Source organism: Siniperca chuatsi, linkage group LG22 (assembly GCF_020085105.1).
Source record: "Siniperca chuatsi isolate FFG_IHB_CAS linkage group LG22, ASM2008510v1, whole genome shotgun sequence".
NCBI classification, from domain to species: domain Eukaryota; kingdom Metazoa; phylum Chordata; class Actinopteri; order Centrarchiformes; family Sinipercidae; genus Siniperca; species Siniperca chuatsi.
Window position 1 is genome coordinate 5,029,874 of NC_058063.1, and position 21,056 is coordinate 5,050,929.

The following is a 21,056-nucleotide window of genomic DNA, read 5'->3' on the forward strand; positions in this document are numbered from 1 at the left end:
TCCCTGGGAGATTGTAGAATCCAAAGTGCATCCAAATGCTTGCCTTCAATGAAGACAGAACCGGCTGAAGTTCTTTCTGCTCCATTTTAGATACTGACTCTGAGAGCTAACATTAGCAGCGACTGACTAGCCAGGAGCCACACTCCTTGCTGCAACTGTAGCCGGAAAGGGCATGTGGCAAGTCAACATTGCAAGCAGCAAGGTGAAAATTTAAACTATACTTAAGACGGAAAAAAGTCGAATCGTAGAAAATAAAAATTGTGACTCTTACATGAATACATTTTTTCCCCACCCCTAGCTTGTAGACATTTCTCTTCGACATTTGAACTATGTGATGAAGGAGAGAGTAGACATGAAGTCTGCTAGTGCAGGGTTTAAAAGTCCAGCAGGTACAGCAGCGGGGTCTCGTGATGAAAACAGATTAAATCTGACAAGATGGTTCCAATTTAGTAGCCAGGGCTTGTCCTCACTACTGCATGACTCACACAGCTGCATGTCTAGACACCCCTCCTCTTTTCTCAGCTGCTGGTTGTTATTCAAGATGGGGTCATCTGATAGAAAATGGGGGGGCTTTTATCAGCATAATTGATTCAAGTATCACACTTCTGTGCAGCTTTTTCTCTTTGTTATTAATGCACGGCCAGGGTGTAATAATTTATTAATTACACTGTGTGAGTTTGAGTGTGTGTTCATATCACCTGGCTCTGTCAAATGGGCCTAATGATCCTGCTTCAGTTTCCCTGTAACATCTTCATCAAACATTCACTTACATTTCTATTCCATCCATGCAATCAGATGCTTCACTGTTCCAAACTCCATATAAAACAGCACATAATGAATCCTTTAAACTGTGCACTTCTTTAAATTAAGCAACCCTGACATCAATAAATGAAAAAAAATCATTGTCATTGTCTTGCTGACTGAATGTCAAATGGCTGTTCCAGCCTTCTGGAGTTATCACTGTTGTAATTTAGTGCAACATCTGTGACATACTTGTAAACCCCAATTCACACCCTCCCCCCCTCAAACATTCAAAAAGCCCACAACATCAGCACTGAGTGTAATTCATTGGATGGGAAATTGTCACAAGGCCCACTAACCCAGTATATTGGGTATATATGCTAGAGGAGGGCTGAAGGAGTAACTCCAAACTCCAGTTTGACCCTGTCAGAACTTTTCTCATCAGTCTCCAAGCTGAATCCACAAGGAGAAACCGTCTTACATCCATCCAGACTAATCAGACAAAGATCACAAACACCTGAGAGTGCAGTAGCAAGGGCGTAGCTTGTGATCTTAGTTTTATAATACCCTGACTCCAAATTTGGGTCAGTGCGAGACAAGTGATGACTCCAACTGTTTCATGGAAACCCACAGTATCAAGGGGTGAAGGGAAGAAAAATCAGACACCCCCCACTACACATACACATCAAAAGCTCGATCTTTTATTCTAAGCATCAAAGCACATTATTCCTCTGTGATCAAAGCTACAGTGCGGCGGGTAGCTCAAAGCTGTTGGAGAAATTGAAATTTGGGATTCCGCTCGCTTGCTTTCCGCCACCCTGGCCTGTCTCCTGTCTTCCGCTGTCTTGGTGGGTAGTTCCTGTTAGCATCATAAATACCACAATGAGCAAAGCTATTACTATGTTTGCTTTAGCACAAAATTAAACCACAGGCTCCATAGGATGGATTATTAACTACCCAAAGGACTATACCCAAATGAATATATATATATTCATATGTAAATATGTGTGTGTGTGTGTGTGTGTGTGAAAGAGAATGATAAGCAATGTGACTATGTGACTAATATAACTGATGCTAGAGGTTAAAGAGGAACTTGCAGGTTTACTAAATTTATGCTTAACCTTTCCTGAAAATGACCATTTGAAAAGTTAATGCAAGATTTTATATGTTTTACAAGACATTAAGGTAGGAAAAAGTAGCCGTTTTCAGCAATGCTACGAAAACGCATTGTTTTTGTCGTTGTCCTTGACTCTGCCTCAGCTCAACCTGTGGTAGTACAAGCTGGTAGTGAGTTTGAGTGGTTGTAATTTAGTCAGGCTGTCTTTTTTTTGTAGTTTTACATTGCATTTTACCATTTTTCACCATAGTGAATTATTGTTTTTGTGCAGGTTGCATAAAACTCCAGTCTGTCCAAAAAGCAACGGCGCTAGCTCTTGGCCTGGGTGCGTGTTTTGCAGGTGTCGTGCTGGTCTAGGCAAAACTTTGGATGCTGCTGCAAAGGAGAGGGAGTGTGAGGACCTAAGGATGTGGAGACCAGCCATTATTAACCACCTGTACTGGACTGCAGCTTCAACTCCTAAAGGAGATCCAGATGTGACGGAGGCCAAGTGGCAAAGCATGGTGAACCATGTTCAGGACATCCATGAACATGGCACTCCACATCCACGTCTAGTGGTAGGATAAAGGAACAAGGAGTGGCTGGAACCAGGTCCAACATACTGTGTACAGTGTGTGGCTGAAAATTACTAGTGGTCCAATCTTCACTGTGCTTGTTGGTGCTTGGTTTATTTTGGTTCCGGTGCACTCAAGCCATATAATACTCTGGTGGTAAATGTTCATGCTCATCAATATATATCCCAGAGTGTACTAAGAATCGCTTATGTCCTTATTTTATGAAGTAAATCACAGGCAATGTTGCAGGGGAAAAATTAAAAAAATAATGTACATCTGGTGTTTTAGCCCAACAGCCTTTTTCAAAATAAAGAGTAAAAACACATGAACAAGGCGTTATACAAATCTGAAGATAGAATTTATTGCCTTATGTATTAGACTGCATTAGTTTTAACTTGGTGGACTAAATAAATTGAGAGCAGTATTTATTGTATTTATATATGCATATATTCTATTTATGTATTGTATTTACATATATATAATCAGGGTCTAAATAAAAGCTTGTTTCTGCATTATTTAAAGCCACTATATATGGGATTTAAAATTTTAAATCCGACTTCACTGTCGGAATCACTGTCCACCCCTCTAGTTTTTTTTCAGGGATTTAAACAGGTCTTGTGTTATGCTCACAGATGTCAGTTTCTTCGATTGGAAAAACAATTGAGCCAATCAGAGCTTTGTAAGGTGGATTAAGAATGGGGACGTCATCTTTTTGGCGGATTTCTTGTAACAACACGACAAACATGAACTGCTTCTAGCAGCACTAGTGCAGCTTCTGTGTGTGCTTCTTAAAATGATGTTGACAGGATGGCAATAGTCACTACTGATTGGTTAGGGCAAAATAAGCCCATCCAAGCCATACGTAGAAGTGCTCCAACAGTGAGTTATGTAACATTGTCTAAAATTAATGGGACTTCAGGAACAAGGGGTGCCCGAAATAGCTCCTCCCACTTTGTGACTCTATTAGGAAGTAAAAAAGAAACGTCAATTTATATTATTAGGCTGTTATTGTTGTCTATTTTAGCATCCCCCGCAGTGGTTGTATAAAAGACACTGTGGCATGGTAGAAGGGATCCGACCCAGGAATATTAAGAAAGAAAAGGCAAAAAGCAGCACTTTGACTGCAACAGTTTTCACCGGGATTGTCTCATTTTTCTACAAACAAAAATCTATTCCATCAAAATAATTTGAAAGATGCTGTAATCACATACAAATTCTACACATAGGAGCTTTAATTACATTTGTTAAGACCTTCAAATTTTAGCATTTAATTTGCATGAATTTATCTACATCTGGAACCAACATTGCACATTATAAAACAAAGTTTTATAAACAAAGTTTTATGCTTGCTTTTCCTTGTCTGTTCAGCTACTGTACACACTACTGCTCATGCTAAAAACCCATTATTTCTTCTATTTATTCCAAATTGCTGTTGCTGCCATCAATATAAAAACAAACAACAACACTTTCTGTGAAATACTGGCTTTTTCCCATGACAGACATACCAGATGCAGAGTGTTTAGAAGAGCAAATCTAAAACATTTCATACACTACCTCTCAACTGTTGTAAAATCAATGTAATCCTCAAAAGATCATGACTTTTTGCTTATTTTTACTTGACTACAACTGTGTCAAGTTATTCTTTAACAGTTATTCTTTCCCCTCCCTTCACTGATGTCCACCATGTCTGTTTTCTCTCATCGTCACGGGGGAGCAGATGAGCTTGCCAAGCTTTCGACACCTCCTCGCAAATAAGAATAAATTCCAGAATAAAAAATATTCAGTCACACTGGGACCATCTGTATGAATGATCAGGACTGTTAGCCAACTATACGTCCCAATAAGACTTTTATGTTTTTGTGCGTACAGCAAAATATTGCCTCTTTGATCATTAAAATATGTGGATGACTGACTTATTCGGAATTTCTATTCATTCTCACACACATATCCTTAATGCCAATTTGGGCTATTGTGACGATATACTATGTTCAGCTAGACTAGGTACATAATAATAATAATAATAATAATAATAATGATAATAATAAAGAAGAAGAAAGTGAAAAATAGATTCTGAGCAATAAAAAGCACTTCAAGACATCTTGCCTCGTTCCTGTGCCGAAGACGCCGTGTCCCAGTGGCTCCAAGGACTACAGACCGGTGGCACTGACCTCCCATATAATGAAGACCCTGGAGAGACTGGTGCTGGAACAGCTGCGGCCCATGGTCAGACCCCTCCTGGACCCCCTTCAGTTCGCCTACCAGCCCCGGCTGGGAGTTGAGGACGGCATCATCTTCCTGCTTAACCACATCTACACCCACCTGGATAGGCAGGCAAGCACGGTGAGGATCATGTTTTTTGACTTCTCCAGTGCTTTTAAAACCATCTGGCCAGCCCTGCTGGGTGAGAAGCTGGCAGCAATGCAGGTGGATGCCCCCCTTGTGTCCTGGATTGTGGACTACCTGACTGGCAGACCACAGCATGTGCGCCTGCAGCACTGTGTGTTGGACAGCGTGGTCAGCAACACTGGGGCCCCTCAGGGGACTGTCCTCTCTCCCTTCCTCTTCACCATCTACACCACAGACTTCAGCTACCACAGAGTCCTGCCACCTTCAGAAGTATCAGCGGTGGTGATGAGACAGAGTACAGGGCTGTGGTGGGGAACTTTGTCTCATGGTGTGAGCAGAACCATCTGCAGCTCAATGCGACAAAGTCTAAGGAGCTGATTGTGGATCTACGGAGGGCCAAGGCACCAGCGACCCCGGTTTCCATCCAGGGGGTCAGTGTGGACATTGTGGAGGACTACAAGTACCTGGGAGTACACTTGGATAACAAACTGGACTGGACCAAGAACACTCAAGCTGTTTACAGGAAGGGCCAGAGCTGCCTTTATTTTCTGAGGAGGCTGAGGTCCTTCAACATCTGCCGGACAATGCTGAAGTCTGTGGTGGCCAGTGCTATTCTGTATGCTGTTGCATGCTGGGGCAGCAGGTTGAAGGTAGCGGACGCCAACAGACTCAACAAACTGATCCGTAAGGCCAGTGACATTGTGGGGGTGGAGCTGGACTCTCTGGAGGTGGTGTCAGAGAGGAGGATGCTGGCCAAACTACACACCATCTTGGACAGTGTCTCCCACCCACTCCATGACGTGCTGGTCAAGCAAAGGAGCACCTTCAGCGGAAGACTCATCCCACCAAAAAGCACCACAGAGCGCCACAGGAAGTCATTCCTGCCTGTGGCCATCAAACTCTTTAACTCCTCCCTCTAAGGGTTAGTCTGTATGACCCTTGGTCACTAAACTGGACATTGATCATTACATCCATAATTGAATAATTGTGCAATATTCTGTGTACTACTCCTGTGCAATATTAGTTTTCCCATGTTAGTTTTTCTTATTTATTGTTATTGATATTATATACCTCTATTACTCTCGACAGTACATGCACCTCTGCTTATTACTTATTACTTATTTTATTACATTGTATTATTATACTGTACTATCATCATCAACCGGTAAACCCACTTGGTACTTCACACTTAGTTTATCTTATACTTATACCCACCTGATACTTAATTTATTTTCTGACCTGTTTTTATAGTGTTTTATAGTGTATCATATTGTCTGCTAGTACTTTCTCCTGTGTGCACTGACATAAAGGCGAGCTACTGTAACAAAGAGTTTCCCTACGGGGATCAATAAAGTATTTCTGATTCTGATTCAAAGGTGAGACTCTGCTTTTTTATGACCCAACATAAATGTCAGTCAGCAAATGCAGTACACATTAAGGCTTGTAACAGTAGAGAAGCAGACAACACTCACAGTGTTTTGCTATCCTAAAATGGTTCCAGATAATTTATCAAACAGAGACGTCTATGGCTGCCAATTTCACATCACAGACTGCTGCTATTAATGCTTGTTATATGCTGAACATGGAAGAATGTTCGCGTAGTAGGTAGGTAGACAGGAAGATAGGCCAGACAATCATTTCATTCGGCCCGAATGAAATTATTGTATGGGCTTTGTATGAGCTTTGATTGACCTTTAAGTCCAAAAAATCTTACTTGCTTGTAATAACATGGCAGCCTCAACCATGACTGAAAGAAAGTTCTTGGGTAAACCTTTGACAACACGGCCACACCTTTATGTCTTTTGTCAGCTGGAACTACTTTGATGAGGCTATGGTGGCATCATTAAGTGACTTTTTCTAAATGTACAACAAATAAACAGGAGTTGACGCAAAACCAACATTCCAATTTTCTTTGAACTGGGTGTTTGCAATACAAAGTGGCATGAATTGCGCACTGGTACTATCAACAGCTTGACCTTGACTTTGCTCTAATTGGTGCTGCTGCATTTAGTCAAAATGAGACAGATCGGACTTGCAAAGATGGAATCTGCTAAGGTTTGAGATGTTAATCAAGGGTCAAAGAGTGAGCCGTACTAAATACGGGACGAGCTCAAGTGGCTTGCTGACTGATCTCAGATAAGCTATGTCAACATGAATAGTGCTAATGAACACAACTGAATAAGAGAAATGCGCTGGTAATTGGCACCTTGCCTTTGTGTTTCCTGCGACATCATAAAAGTTTGTTGGACAGTTGAAGTTTAAAGTATGAAATGGATGACAGCTTTCAAGTAGTTACTGTACAAAGGGATTACAAAAACATAGAAATAGCTGACAATGTATATCCAGCAAAGACATGGAAGAGAAGCTTGCATCTCTTCCACTGATTACCTGGATCACACACAAAATGCTATGCAGCAGAATCTTTTTGCACAACACACAGCTTGTAGCTAATGATATTGGGCGTGATATTCCCCCCTGGAACACATGGAGCCTGTTATTAGGTCTGTTTATGAGAGTAGTGGGCATGTATGACCCGCCTCTTCCATCTTCCAATATGTGGGCAACAGTGCTTCCCTACTGTTTGCTAATTGTTGCTTACCATGATGGCGATGGCTATCCTTAGCACATGTGGATAATCATCACACCATAAATCATAGCCTTTCACATGTGCGTGAGTCATAAATATATGTTTATAGCACCCTAAGTTGTTGTGCTGTTGCTGCCGCAGGATTTCCTTTTCATTATGTTCCTCCCCTCCTCCAGTCTTTGTTGATCTGTCTGGATGTGCTGTAATTTCCAGCATCCTACCACATCTGGGGTTTAGTCAGACAAATCTTCTTAGAGGAAATCAGAATTGCAGTCTTGATTGGTCTAATAGGACACACAAAGCTGTTATGTGACTCCCTCTCAGGCTGAGGGCTGTTAGAACATATAAATGTGGCTAAGGGCTAAAAAGGGGAAGCTTGCACAAAAGACTGTGCTGAGGATGTGAGTGTTTGACCTTGCAGCTGATGTATGATTTCTTTTGAAATGCACATCTACTCATCCAAGAAGGGCCATTTGGTTACTTAGCCATGCTGTTTAGTCTTTCAAATATTGTTTTCAGTACTTTGAGATTTTGGAGGAACTTTAGAAAGCCAATTAAAAGTAACTGGCATGTTCCATGACAACACACTGCACCAAAATATCTCATCAGTACAATGACTCAAACGCCAGCCTTCTTTCAGCTACAGTCTGTTCTTTTAACTTCTCAGTATGTAAGTCATGTAAACAAGCTTGGATCACAAACTCATGACTGCTCACCTGTGTGACACTGTCCCTCATGGTGGGCGAGCGTTGTTTGCGGGTGGTGGTTGTGGCCATGGTGGTGGTTGTCTCCATGATTGTGGTGGACATATCGGCCAATGGGGTGGTGGAGGTGGTGTCAGTAGTGAGCACTGAGGGCACGTCACCCACCAGCCGCAGGTTGCCCTGGGTCTGGACATTGGGGTCGCCCTCGGCTGCCAGTTTGAGCACCTGCAGGCCATTGTAGTACAGGCCTGAGATCTGGCCCTGGAAGTGGCGTCCCTTCTCTCCACCGCCACCAATTTTGATGAACGCCTGGCTGTTGAAGATGGTCAGCTGGCGACCTGATATGTTAGAGATAAGGAAAGATGACGAAATGACAAAGAAGAGAGAAGAAGTGGAGGTAAAAGAAGAAGAAAAACCATGGAAAGAGGGAAATAAAAAGAGAGAAAGGGCAAAGAATACAAATTAGTCATGGTCTCTGGGTGAGCTTGCACAAGAAACACAAAAGTAATACACAGTTACAGTGTGAAACAGGGGAGATAGCGGGACTGTTTAAATCACATGGAATTTCCTGGGCAACACTTTAGGGAGATTGGACCCTGGTTTGCAGCAGTTGTAGACATTATGGGGCTGGGCACGTGCCACTTTCTCAGAAAGGCAGCCTGAATCTGGCAGTCAAATAAATTGCAGGGGCATTTGAGGCTTGACCCTGAGACTGAAGGTTCACAGAGAAATGCATCTCATTTGCCCTGAGATGGAATATATTAGAACAATGCTGGGTCTGTGTCATTGACCTCCATTGCACCTGAGCTGCACAATGATAAAGTACCTCTGCCAGCGGAAAAAATGTTGCCCACTCTGCCATCCAAAGGAGGAAAATAAGATCCTTATTGGAAGGAAATGTTTAATTCAGCAGGGGGTGTCCCTCTCTGTGGTCATTACCATTCAGCCGGATGGATAGATGGATGAAGGGAGGATACGGTCGATCATTTAACCAGGGTCCAATACTAATGTGTTACCAGGACTTGTGGTGAAGGAGTGGAGTGGGGGCGGTCTGACAGGCGTAGTTTTTCTCCCTGTATTTTCTCCAGCTGATGTCAGTTTGGTTTTATTTATTCTTTTTCTTTTTTCTACCCCATATTTGCATCCCATGTCTCCTTGTGGACATCCCACCATACCACTTGGACCACCTATTATGAGTCATGTGGATATGAGGGAAGATGGAGAGTGGATGGATATTATAGGTAGTGTATTATTGCAGGATACTGTTGGAAGGACGTAGGTTAAAAACAGACCTGATGAGAAAAATAATTAAAGGAGGATGGGAGAAGTCAAAATGCCTTTTTTATGGATAAATCAATCCCTGTTAGAAAAGAGTGGTTTATTTTGTTTGTGAAAGGGATACTACACTAATGTGCGCATTTGAGAGCAAAATATAGACTCTCCATAGTTGGCGTTCTACGGACCTCTGAAATAAGAGACCCCTCTGGACTGATGGGAGTGTGTGTCTGTATGTGTGGATGCATGTATGCAGATTTGTTACTTTTTACACAGGTATGAAAGACTCCGGCAGATCCTCAGTGCATATGTTCACACATTTGCACCTCATGCACATGTCATTTGCTGACACTGGCTTCTATGTCCGTAATTGTGTTTAATGATGACAAATGAATCCTCTGAATGTCTTTTGAATGTTGGTATTGTTTTCTCTGTGGGATTGCAAGCCAGCGAGGACAGCCTTCTACTCATCAGCAATGAGACACTAAGGAACAGGTCTGGGTCCCATTTGTTTTCAATTAAGAGAGCCGAGAGGGTACTTCATCACTGTAATTATGATTTAGTCTCCGTCTATATGGGTGCACTCGTTCTGACATATGTGTAACACCCAGGTGGGTGGGACTATAAGACAAATGATTACTATTACTGCACATGCAAGTGTGTGTGGGTGTAAAACCACATGTTCAGTATATGTGTATCTGTAAGTTTTCTACAGAAGTGCTGGAGAGATAACTCTATTCCACTGAGATGGGCCATTACGTGTGTCTTCGCATTATCTGATCGTTAGGCCCCTCAGGGGCCCACAAGGGACTTGGCCCCCGTCCCCTAACTTCATAATGATGAGACTTAATGTCTGGCATATGCACTGTTGACATAATAGCTAAGTCTCACTCTATTATCTCATCACTAAGCATGTTTGGTGTGGGAGTGATGTGAGGAACAGATTGTCAAATTGTGGACATCAGCAAGGAAAATAAAGGAGAATAACCATGCTTGTGTACATACACAGAGAATATTGAAACATCATGGAAGATCACACTTAGATCACACATTAACAGTCTCAGCCCACCTTATGGCCCCCCTGTATTACTCTTCCAGTGTCCTTGACAAGAGGACACACGCACATGTCAGCCCAGAGGGTCTCCCATTTCAAGTAGCCCCAGTCAGCCCCCACTCTTCAATAAAGGGTCATGGAGTCCGGAGAAGTACAGGACACACATCATCATCTGTATTCCTGAATGCTAACTGTCTTCTTGGTTTACCAAACAGCTCCTTAAAAAGTTCCTTTAAAAATGCCCAACTCTCCCTGTGTGTGAACTCCAAGTCAGAAGATGATCAGTTCAGATGTTTACACCTAAGGAGTTAAGTGTATTGGTATCACAGTGACACAGTCATAAGTAAGCCATATTGACAAGCATCTTATGATTATAATGCAGAGTAAGGGGGATTAGTTATACCTCTGAAAGTCAGTGCAAATGCATTGCTACTGCAGCATGTGACGATGTCCTTTGTTAAAAAAAAGTGCAGGAAGACGAGCCTTGAGCGCAGGAGACCATTGTGAAGGCCATTTATGCGTTCATATGAGACAGAGAGAGACAGAGCGAAAAAGAAGAAAGGTGCCCTCTAGACTAGATGAAAGGAAATCAGTGTTTGTTTTTGGAGCTGTCTGGTTGGGATGAGACTCTAACAGGGCCTGATGAAGTTATTGTTTCAGGGTCTGCCAGGTCAAATCAAAAGTGACATGCGGTTTTAGAGCCAATTTTGGCGGCGGGCATTAGTGGGGTGAGGTGGAGGGGTGGTTGAGTAGAAAAAGAAGCTTCTGCATGACAAGCAATCAAAGCTCTTAATATGAAAGAGCTGGATGGGGCGCTGCAGCTGAGGAGAGGGTGTGTGTACAAGTACATAATAACTTATTAAATATACATTAATATGTTAAAGAGTTTCCCCTCAGGGATCAATAAAGTATTTCTGAATATTAAGGTCTATTGGACCAGTTTGGGGGGATTGGGTGGCTGCTGCCTTGTCTCTCTCCCCAGGCCTGTTAAGGTGATAAGTATTTAATGGGCAAAGGCATCAGATGGGAGGGGATGGGAGGGACTGGGCGGGGGGATAAGGAGGTTGGGATGGGTGGGGGATGGCTGAGTTCGATCCCAGCTTCCCGCAGCCCACATGTCGAAGTGTCCTTGGGCAACATACTAAACCCCAAATTGCTCCTGAGGGCTGTGCCTTCGGTGTGTGAGTGTGTGTGAATGAGTTAGTTTCTTTGGACTGATGAGCAGTTGGCACCTGCCATCAGTGTATGATATGTAGTGTGAAGTGCTTTGAGTGATTAGAAGACTAGAAAGGCGCTATACAAATACAGTCCATTTAATTCAATTCAATTCAATTTTATGTTTATAGCGCTAATTCATAACAGAAGTTATCTCATTGCACTTTTCGTACAGAGCAGGTCTAGACCGTACTCTTTATAATATTATTTACAGAGACCCAACAAATCCCACCACGAGCAAGCATTTGGTGACAGTGGCAAGAAAAAACTTCCTTTATGAGGCAGAAACCTCGGACAGAACCAGACTCAATGGTGGGCGGCTATCCGCTGCTGCCATGTTAGGTTTGGAGAGAGAAAGAGAGCGAGAGAGAGAGGTTTGGAGCGAGAGAGTGAGAGAGAGAGGGAGAGGAGAAAGAGAGAGGTTATAAGGGAAAGGGAGAGGTTGGGGGGGGGTTTAAAACAGTAATAATGTAATGGTAATGTAACATTAATATTAATAAATTAATAATAATAGGAATGTGAATGTAAATTTACCATTTACCATCCATCTATCTGTTTATCTACCTATTAGGGCTGAGCGATGTGGCCAAAAAACAAACAAAGTACAGCTGAAGCTGATGGGAATGTCATTAGTTTAGCAGGTATTTGGTCATAAACCAAAGTACTGGACAAATAAAAATTTTGACCTGATGATGGCGCTAGATGAAAAGTCATGGGATCACCAAAGTTATTACAATTCATCCTGAGGAAAACATAAAAGTCAGTACAAAATTTCATGGCTACACATCAGTGTTGTAGTACTCGAAATCGGTCTTGGTCTTGAGACCGGTCTCTTTGAAGGTTTTGGTCTTGTCTCGGAATTGACCGCATTTTTACTCGGTCTTGTCCGGTCAAGACCACAACTGCGGGGATATCACTAAATTGTCTGTGCATTGTCTGATTTATTTGTTAACATCATTACTCTGATTGGATGTAAAACTTCCTGCTTCAAATGCAATCAAACTCTTGACAAATTTCTAATTTGAAATTTTTGTTACTGTTAACGGCTGTAACTACTCCCTGCCCCCTTCACACACTATCCAATAAAGTGAATGTGGGGGACAGGAGAAGAAGCAGTAGCTGTGAAGGGAATTGTAGCTTTTAGGAAATATTAGTATTTTTCAAATGATTGGAAGTTGTAAATACTGAACTGAGAGTCCACTGGGGAGTTTAAGGGAATGGTAATCAGATTTCAAAGATTGTTAAATGGGTGAAAATAAATTTTAACCATATGTATTTATTATCCTGTGCAATTAATTATATCTATATTTATATTGTGCAACTGCCCTTCATATATATATGAACTGCCCTTCATATATATATGAAGGGCAGTATATACACACATATATATATATATATATATATATATATATATGAAGGTTTCTATGCAGTTTCTATACAAATCTTTATATATATATATTTCATTTAAAGTATACTTACGCGGTGAAATTATTTTCTGTGCAATTAAATTTATTTACACCATGCAACTACATCTTGCTGTATTCTGTTCAATCAAATCTTTGTGCAACTCATCCATCTCTCAAGGCAATATATATATATATATATATATATATATATATATATATATATATATATATATATATATATATATATATATATTTAGTAGTATAATGCTACACACCATGAGACCTTTCCAACAATGTATCTGGTTCACCTCTACTCCAAAAGTTTAAATGTTCTCATTTCATGGACACAAGCCATCACAGGCGTAGTTTCAGAAAGCACTGAAGGCCCAATATATAAAATTAAGCTTTTTGTTTGTGTGTTTTTTTCTTTTTTAATGGAACTGACCAAAATGAATCATCATCAGAGATTATTATACAATATTGTTGACAATCTAGGGCATTGGAGGCTTGGAGGAAGGCCTGAAGTTCTTGGGTTATGGCTGAAAAGGCCAATTTGTTCTCATTCACAGGTCATCAAATACTGAGGCATGCATAGGCTACTATTTACACAACCCTGGAGATTTTTTGTATCTTTTTGATTCTTGGTTTGGATATTTTTTGTCAGCATGACATAGCTCATTCAATCCGAATCTGTTTTATTAGCCAATGCAAGCATACAAAGAATGTATCTTGGCATTTGCTCCAAAAAAATGCAACACAGAAGAATAAGAATAGACAAAAGTAAGGTAATAATAATTAAATAAACAAAATAAACAAAATTAAAATGACATTTTAAAATCTATTTACAGAATGGAATAATAATAATTTTGAAATGGGATATAAAACTTTAAATGAAATATTGACTGTACAAAGGAAATATGGACTGTGCTATGGACAAAGACATGAAGTGTATGAAATATATGAAGGTGACAAGAGCAAAAATTAAATGTGACATAAAAAATTTAATTATGTAACACTGGAGGTTGAATGCAATACAGAATATAAAGTCCAGTTTGATGATAGATATGAACGTGACAAGTGCAGGGATTAAATGAGGAATGTGAAATACAAAGTCCAGTTTGATATCCCCTTCTTGAGAAAGCTGATTTCATCATTTCCTCAGCCACATACTCTTAGAAATATAAAATTTAATGAGAAATTTCTCATTTTACAATCACAGGCTGTAAAACGCCTTTTTTTTCAGAGATGTTTGGATTCAGGTTACGGCTGACCGGCAGATATTTGAAATGGAATGAAGCCCGCTGACGGCAGACAGCCCAAAACAGGACTCGAACACGCCAAGTCCACCCACAATTCCCTACATAGGTGTAGCAGCGTCCATAGCAACCACCATAACAACGATCTGAGACCTGAGAGAATCTTTGTAATAACTAACAAAACTAAGGATCATATACATTCACTAAATGAAGATTATGAAATGCATATTTATTGCTAGAAATGTTATCAAAGCGCATTTTAATGCAGAAACTATTTTAAAAATACTGCATTTTCCACTGAGAATAAAAGAAATGTCCACCATTTTGGTTTTCACAAAAGAAACTTGGCAGTCATGTGACATGGATGCAGACCACTAGAAAATAATAGTACAAAAAACTTTATTTCTCAGAATTGAAGGAGAAATCATTAAAACTGATGGTTGTAACATTAACCTATTGTATTGTTGAATTATCAAGAACACTTTCGTGTTTTTATGTTGAGAAATATTGAGGATATCATTGAATGAAAACCTTAACATGGGAATTAACAGTGAGGAAAATACTTCCGGGTGGCGGGTCCTTGGTTCTCCAATGGGACTGATGCTCACGGTGTCTTATAACGCATTTCCCAGTTTACAAGACTGTTGTGACTCAAGACAGCTAATGTAGCAAGCTATTCTTTATGTTTTGAATGAAAATTTGACACATCATGCAAGAATTTTTATCTATCTACTCTATCTAGCCACCCTCAGAGAGAGAGATAAGTTCTTTTCTTCTTTTAGTTCTGTTCATCCTCCTGCTAATTATGTCAGTCCCTATTACATTTAAATCTATATAGTATGTTCTCATAAAATTCATCCATCAAGGGAATATGGAATGCACAAAGTAGCACACAGTGCCCCTCAAATTTGTTGCAACAAAGTGGAGTAAAAATAGTTCTGGGTAATGAAGGGATATGCATTGAAACATGCTGGAAACTGAGAGTAAAGCAGCATAAAGAAGTGGAGGGTCAGCCTGAGGAGGACTGAGCAGACAAACATATATTGTACTTATAGTCATGTGAATCCCAAGGCCAAGTTTCCAGTGGAGATTGGTGACGATTGTGTCTTTTTATGCTCTTCTTGACTAGAAACTGTGGTTCAGAGATGCTGCAGCTTGGTAAATCTTTGCTCCTGTCCTGCAGCCTGGAAAAACATAGTATCCTGGCTAGGAGCTGTACACGCTTTGCTGCATAACTAGGGCATCTGGGGAAAAGAAGCAGGCACGACTATTTCCAAAGGCATTGTCATCCACAATCACACCCGCCTTTGTTGGATCACCTAGGGGGCTTACTGGCTGAGCCTAGGTGTCACGTGAGTGAGAAGCCTCTGACTTAAAAAAAAGAAGTTTTTACTTGCCACTGTAGCCAAGTGCTTGCTCATGGTGGGAATTGTTGGGTCTCTGTAAATAATATTATAAAGAGTACAGTCTAGACATGCTCTATAGGACAAATGCAATGAAATAACTTCTGTTATGAATTGGCACTATATAAATAAAATTTAATTGAATTGAAATTCCTTGCCGAATCATTGTGGTAAAGACTCCTCCATGTCAAGGCATCGTGTGCAGCTGGGGGATAGCGTTTATTTTTACATCTATAATGCACCCCCCTCTGTAGCTGGCAGGTAATCAATATGAAGGAAGATGTGGACTCCCCTCTATTGTACGTCTTACACTGGCCTATTATTTTCTTATGAGACTTTCCTCAGCAATGTCCCTGACTGACTTACTTTAACAATAACGTTTCAAGTAAATCATCACAGTTAAAGAAACTGATACGTAATATGTATTTTACTTTTTTGGTACTGGCCATTGGGCAGCTCCTGAGTTATCTATCGAATGCCTGAGAGAGAAAGACGATAAATAACGAAGAGGTTGGACAGGGACTGAGAGAATGGGGGCATGAGAGATGACAGGAGCAAGGGAGGATGACAGACGAGCAGGACAGATAAGGAGCGAGCCTGCATGAGGATAGAATGTCAAAGTGAGGGCATGGAGGGAGGGTGGAGCGAGTTGATGACAGGCTTGATAAAAAAGAACAAGAGAAATCGTGCAGTTAAAGACAGTGGCTGAGGAAGAGAAAGACATACATTAATACATGAGAGTAAGATGGTAAGAAAGAAGTAGAAGGAAGCTAGTTAGTTAGTGAGACCAATGGCAAAAGAAAGCAAAAAGAGTTACAGAAAAGTGCACTGAAGTGCTTCCCATGTGGAGGATATCGAATGCCTGGTGATGAATTACCTCTAGGTTTCCACCTTCATCCTCAAAAGCAGTCAGCTAATCACATGGTTAACCTTGTGGTAATGACAGGGTTTATTGATATATACCTGTCTTAGTCTGAGTCCATAACTTCCTGCTGTATGTATCACTGTTGTTTGACCAGAAAAGATTATAAAGCTCATAAAGAGGAAGTAGATATACATTTACAAAGGGGTGGGGAGAATACTAAAATAACATGCTCAGCTAGACGTGCTGTCAAAAATACTGGTTTGAAAATAGAATTACTGTAAGAAACAGTCAAAAGTACAGAATGTAAATTATACTTATATTACTGAAAAAAATTGGTACTTTGTAAGCGATGGTTTTAAAGGATAATTCTGTGTCTTCTATTGGTAATAATAATAATAACAATGTACTCAGTGTTCCTTGCTGAGAATGCTGGGAACACTCGGACATCACTAAAAAGATATCTGATAGGGCAAGAAACATGAGCCGTCTGACTGGTCCCAAAGAGTCCATTGTAAATTGCAGTTGTACACAGTTATATCTGTCAAAAATCAACTGAAAGCAATGCAAAGTTCGACATAATCAATTTTCTTTAGGATGCGAGTGAATCGCTTCTCAAAGCATTTTGGGATAGCAGGCGACACGGTACTGACCGGCGATGAGAAAAAAGAGAGGGGTTGAAAGTTTAACTTTTTTTAAAATTTGTATAAATGAGGGTGAAAATTGCCTAGAAAGTGATTGATTTGCCAAAAAACAAAGAAAGTGTGATGCAGTGGCGGAAGAGGAAATATAGACCAGGTGTGGATAAATGTCTGGGGGGGGAGAAGATTATTAATAATAATAATTGTAGTGTCTGTGATCCCCTTTTTTGAAGGTCTCCTGCTTTCAAGATGACAAACACAAACAAAATCAAGTGCTGCTCACCACACAGCTGCATAAATTGTTGGAGAAAGTCAAGGTTGCTTATACAATGTTTGCTAATGAGCAAGCTACTCACTAGCTTGCAAGCACTGACACACCCACAGCACAAGGCAATTTTGCATCATTTGTTCGCTTCCAGTGGGTCTTCACCTTAATACAAGATCATTAGCTACAATTAAGGTCTGCTCACTTTAGGTTTTACCTGCAAATAAAGTGGTTTAGAAAATCTGGCTAGACTTTTGGCTTCTTTACAACTTGTAAAGATTGTGTTATATGCTCCGTCTGACTTTGTAGTGATGTTGTTGTATTCCCAGATCTCAGCAATTACTTAGTATGAATACAAAGTTATTATCATATCAGAAACCGGAGGTGTTTTTTCTCTGTGTGGTTTTACTGAGATTTGCCTTTTTGTAGGGGGCACTCTTTTCTTTTTCTGTTCAGTCATGGTGGCTATAATTGCTCAGGAAATGTAAAAGACATCACTTCCTGTGTTCCTGAGGATTTTTCTAATGAAAGACCCAGCTGCAGATTTAAAAGGTTTCATCAGTTGGGTACAGGTTGCATCACTCTTGTCTGGTGTCAGTTACAAATAGAGAGCAGAATTCTATTTAGATTACTTCTTCAACCAAAATTAAACTGCACTAAAAGCTGTTGCCGTAATATCAAGTATCAAGTTTCCAGTTGCAGCTTTGCATCGATGCACCATCCTCATCGACTTTTTCTAAACAGAGAAATGGCTTGTCTCAGATGAGTTGTGGTCGGTAATTACTAGCTGAGCCGAGCCAAGCTGGGGAGTGGGCTGGGCTTGGGCCACGCTCGGCTTGCTAATGCACAGATTGCTTGTCGGAGGCTGTAAAATCATGGCTTTATGTCTGCTACAACCCCAAGATTGTACGTGGAGGGGAGGGGAGGGGACGGCTGCTTGATACTGTGCTCTCGCCAGCCTCAGCCCCTCCCCTGGCTGTGTGAGCAGCTAACATGGAGAAGGTGATTGTCGGAGGGAGATTGGGGGGTGGTGAAAGGATGATCTAAGTGTACCCTTCCCCGGTGGAGGGGATATGAAGGACTGCAGTTGGAGAGAGCAGTATCTTTCTCCCTCCACCATCATCATTATGCCTCTCTCATCCTCCTTCTACTCCTGTTATCGCACAGAGAGAAGGGATGCCATATGGTTGCAAGGAGCTTCTATCTGAAATGTTTTCTCTTAGCTGAGCTGCAGGGTGGGAGGGATGTCCCAGAATTCACCTCTGTCAATACACTGCTTTGTGATGTGCAGAACAGAAAGTTGGACTGTTTGGACACACAGTCTTTATGGGTTTGTGTTCACAAATCCTTCGTTCGCCTGCAGAATTTGTAGTATCTGTATGAACAAACAAGAACTCCCCCTATTTCCATTTTCTTTTCTACAGAAAAAAAGGATAAGGAGGTAGAAAGTCAAAGAAGACTGGAGCACAATCGGGGTGGGGTGGGATGCTGACAAAGTCGATTAAGAAGTGTAAGTTATCTCCTTAGCACAAGGCTCTCTTTGGTAATTAAGAACATTTTGCTTTTTTACTCAGAAGTTGGGCTGGTTTGGGTAGAACACTATGAATTAATTGTGTTTGACAATGGAGATGAGGGGCCAAATGCAGCATGAAGTTAGACTGAAGGACTTGTGAGGCAGCATGGAGCCCTGAGGTCCTTGAAGGCAGCTGAGGGTGCCGAGATTATGGCAGTGAATCTGCAGGACTCTGGAGCTCTATTCTGATCCTATTTCTGTATGTAGATTTTAAACAGGTGATACTGTGGAGGGAGAGACAGAGAGAGATTGCACGATGATTAGCTAGGGACCATCTTCTCTCTTTTTAGTCAGTCTAGCTGTGCTGTTTTTAGGCCATTTCATGGTAGGGGACCATGAAATAACAGCAAAGTGTCCCTTCTTTTCAGCCACAGAGCTGCTTATTTGCAGCCATTCTTCTATTCAAGAGCAAGCAAGTTAAAACGCATACAATTTCCCCGTACGTCGCTCAAATATGAGCATAATAGTACAGGGAGATCAGATGAGAAAACAAGATGGTAACTCAGTGGGATACAAAGCTTATCACGGGGTTGTTGAAAGACAGACTCAGACAGATTTGCTCTCTGTTGACTGCAGCCTGATGTTAGAGAATCTTTGAAATGAAGCTGAGATCATGAATAGCAGATCTGGCCTGGAGATGTTATTTGGACTCTGGCCCCACACCAAGTGGGAGGACTTGATTGCTTTTGATTAGGGAATGGGAGAGCTCACACCAGACCATTAAACACTGAACATTAAACCTGGTTCTCCAGGTGGCTTTTTAGGCCACAGAGACCCAGTGTTGTAGTATTCCTCCTCTCGTCCTCCCTCCACTCATGTAGCTCAATTCAGAGCTGGATCGCCATGCTGTTGGAGAACTCCAGAGGGATAGACTCCTCACCAGAAGAAGATATAAAGCTCCAGTTCTTCTGGGAGCTTTATTCTCTTCCTTGTTCATCTGCTAAAAAGAACAACTAAAGGGAATTGATTCTTACTGGTTATTATCTTTATTTTCTATTGGGGCTCCCTGATGAGATCAGGAAGCTGCAACACATTGTTATTGTTTCTAAAGAAAGGAGTGGGGAAATGCTTGCCACGTTTGGCTGGCGTTGATGGTCAAGGAAAAAAGATAGAGGGAATAAAGGAGAGTGAGGGGTAGAAAGGGCAGAGCAGAACAGAAAACCTGGAATGACAGATCCATCACGAGGCGAGAGAAAGATGCAAGGAAAAGGGGGCACATCTGAGTAAGTTTTGGCTCAGACAGAGCTGTTGAAAACTTTTGACACTCTGACTTTTCCCCTCCATTCAGTCCCTGTAATGGCTGCCGTTTGGGATTTAGTCAGCAGGCACAGAGTCGGCCAGAGATGCTCACTCTGATCTGCCTCACACATAGTAGCGGAGATGGGATAAGGGCTTCAGAATGAGATGCAGTGACACAGTGCAGTGCCACAGCACAGCTCTCCTCTAGGACACTGCTGGCTCTGATAACTTCTATTACAGTATATCCTAGTGTGACTAAAATACTAATTTGTGAGAGTGATTGTGAGTGATTAGTGTTCTTATTTTGGATTTGTCCACACATGAACATTATAGTGCATGAGTCTTGAGATAAATGGCACTGTTGTAGTACCAATGAGATCTGAAAGATGTGGAGGTTTTCCATGCTCGTTGAATTTTACAGAATTGATGAAACATTAAAGGCACTTGGAGAGGAGACCCATGGGGCTGGTTGTTTTGTGCAAGACCTTTTGAGGCATTAATGTAATAAAATCACCTGAGATTGGAGACCAAAACCTCATATTGGTAACCCAGCCTGGAACATTACTGGACATCTATTACAGGATGAAGGATCCAGGCTGTTTACCACATGACAACCTGTATCTCTCATTCAAATGTTCATACACCCTTCATCCTGCATAGTAAATGACATATAGAACAGTACATTCAAAACATGTTCCATTTCCTTAGTGGTGAAAACAATAAATGTTAAAGGGACCTTAATTTATTTCTTCAAACACATTTTGTTTCAATGATCCAGAGCAAGTGTGTCATTTTTGAATTTGGTGTTCAGTTATTTG

At 41.1% G+C, this 21,056-nt stretch overlaps 1 protein-coding gene across 8 annotated transcripts in view; it reads right to left on the reverse strand.

Annotated features, from left to right (window-relative positions):
• The window catches only part of nrxn2b (neurexin 2b), a 736,473-nt gene that overhangs the window by 20,631 nt on the left and 694,786 nt on the right, over nt 1-21,056 (reverse strand). For all 8 annotated transcript variants that reach the window (XM_044183093.1, XM_044183092.1, XM_044183090.1 and 5 more), the window contains one exon: nt 8,062-8,387. In XM_044183093.1, coding sequence (XP_044039028.1) covers nt 8,062-8,387 — 326 coding nt within the window. The remainder of the gene's footprint in view (nt 1-8,061; nt 8,388-21,056) is intronic.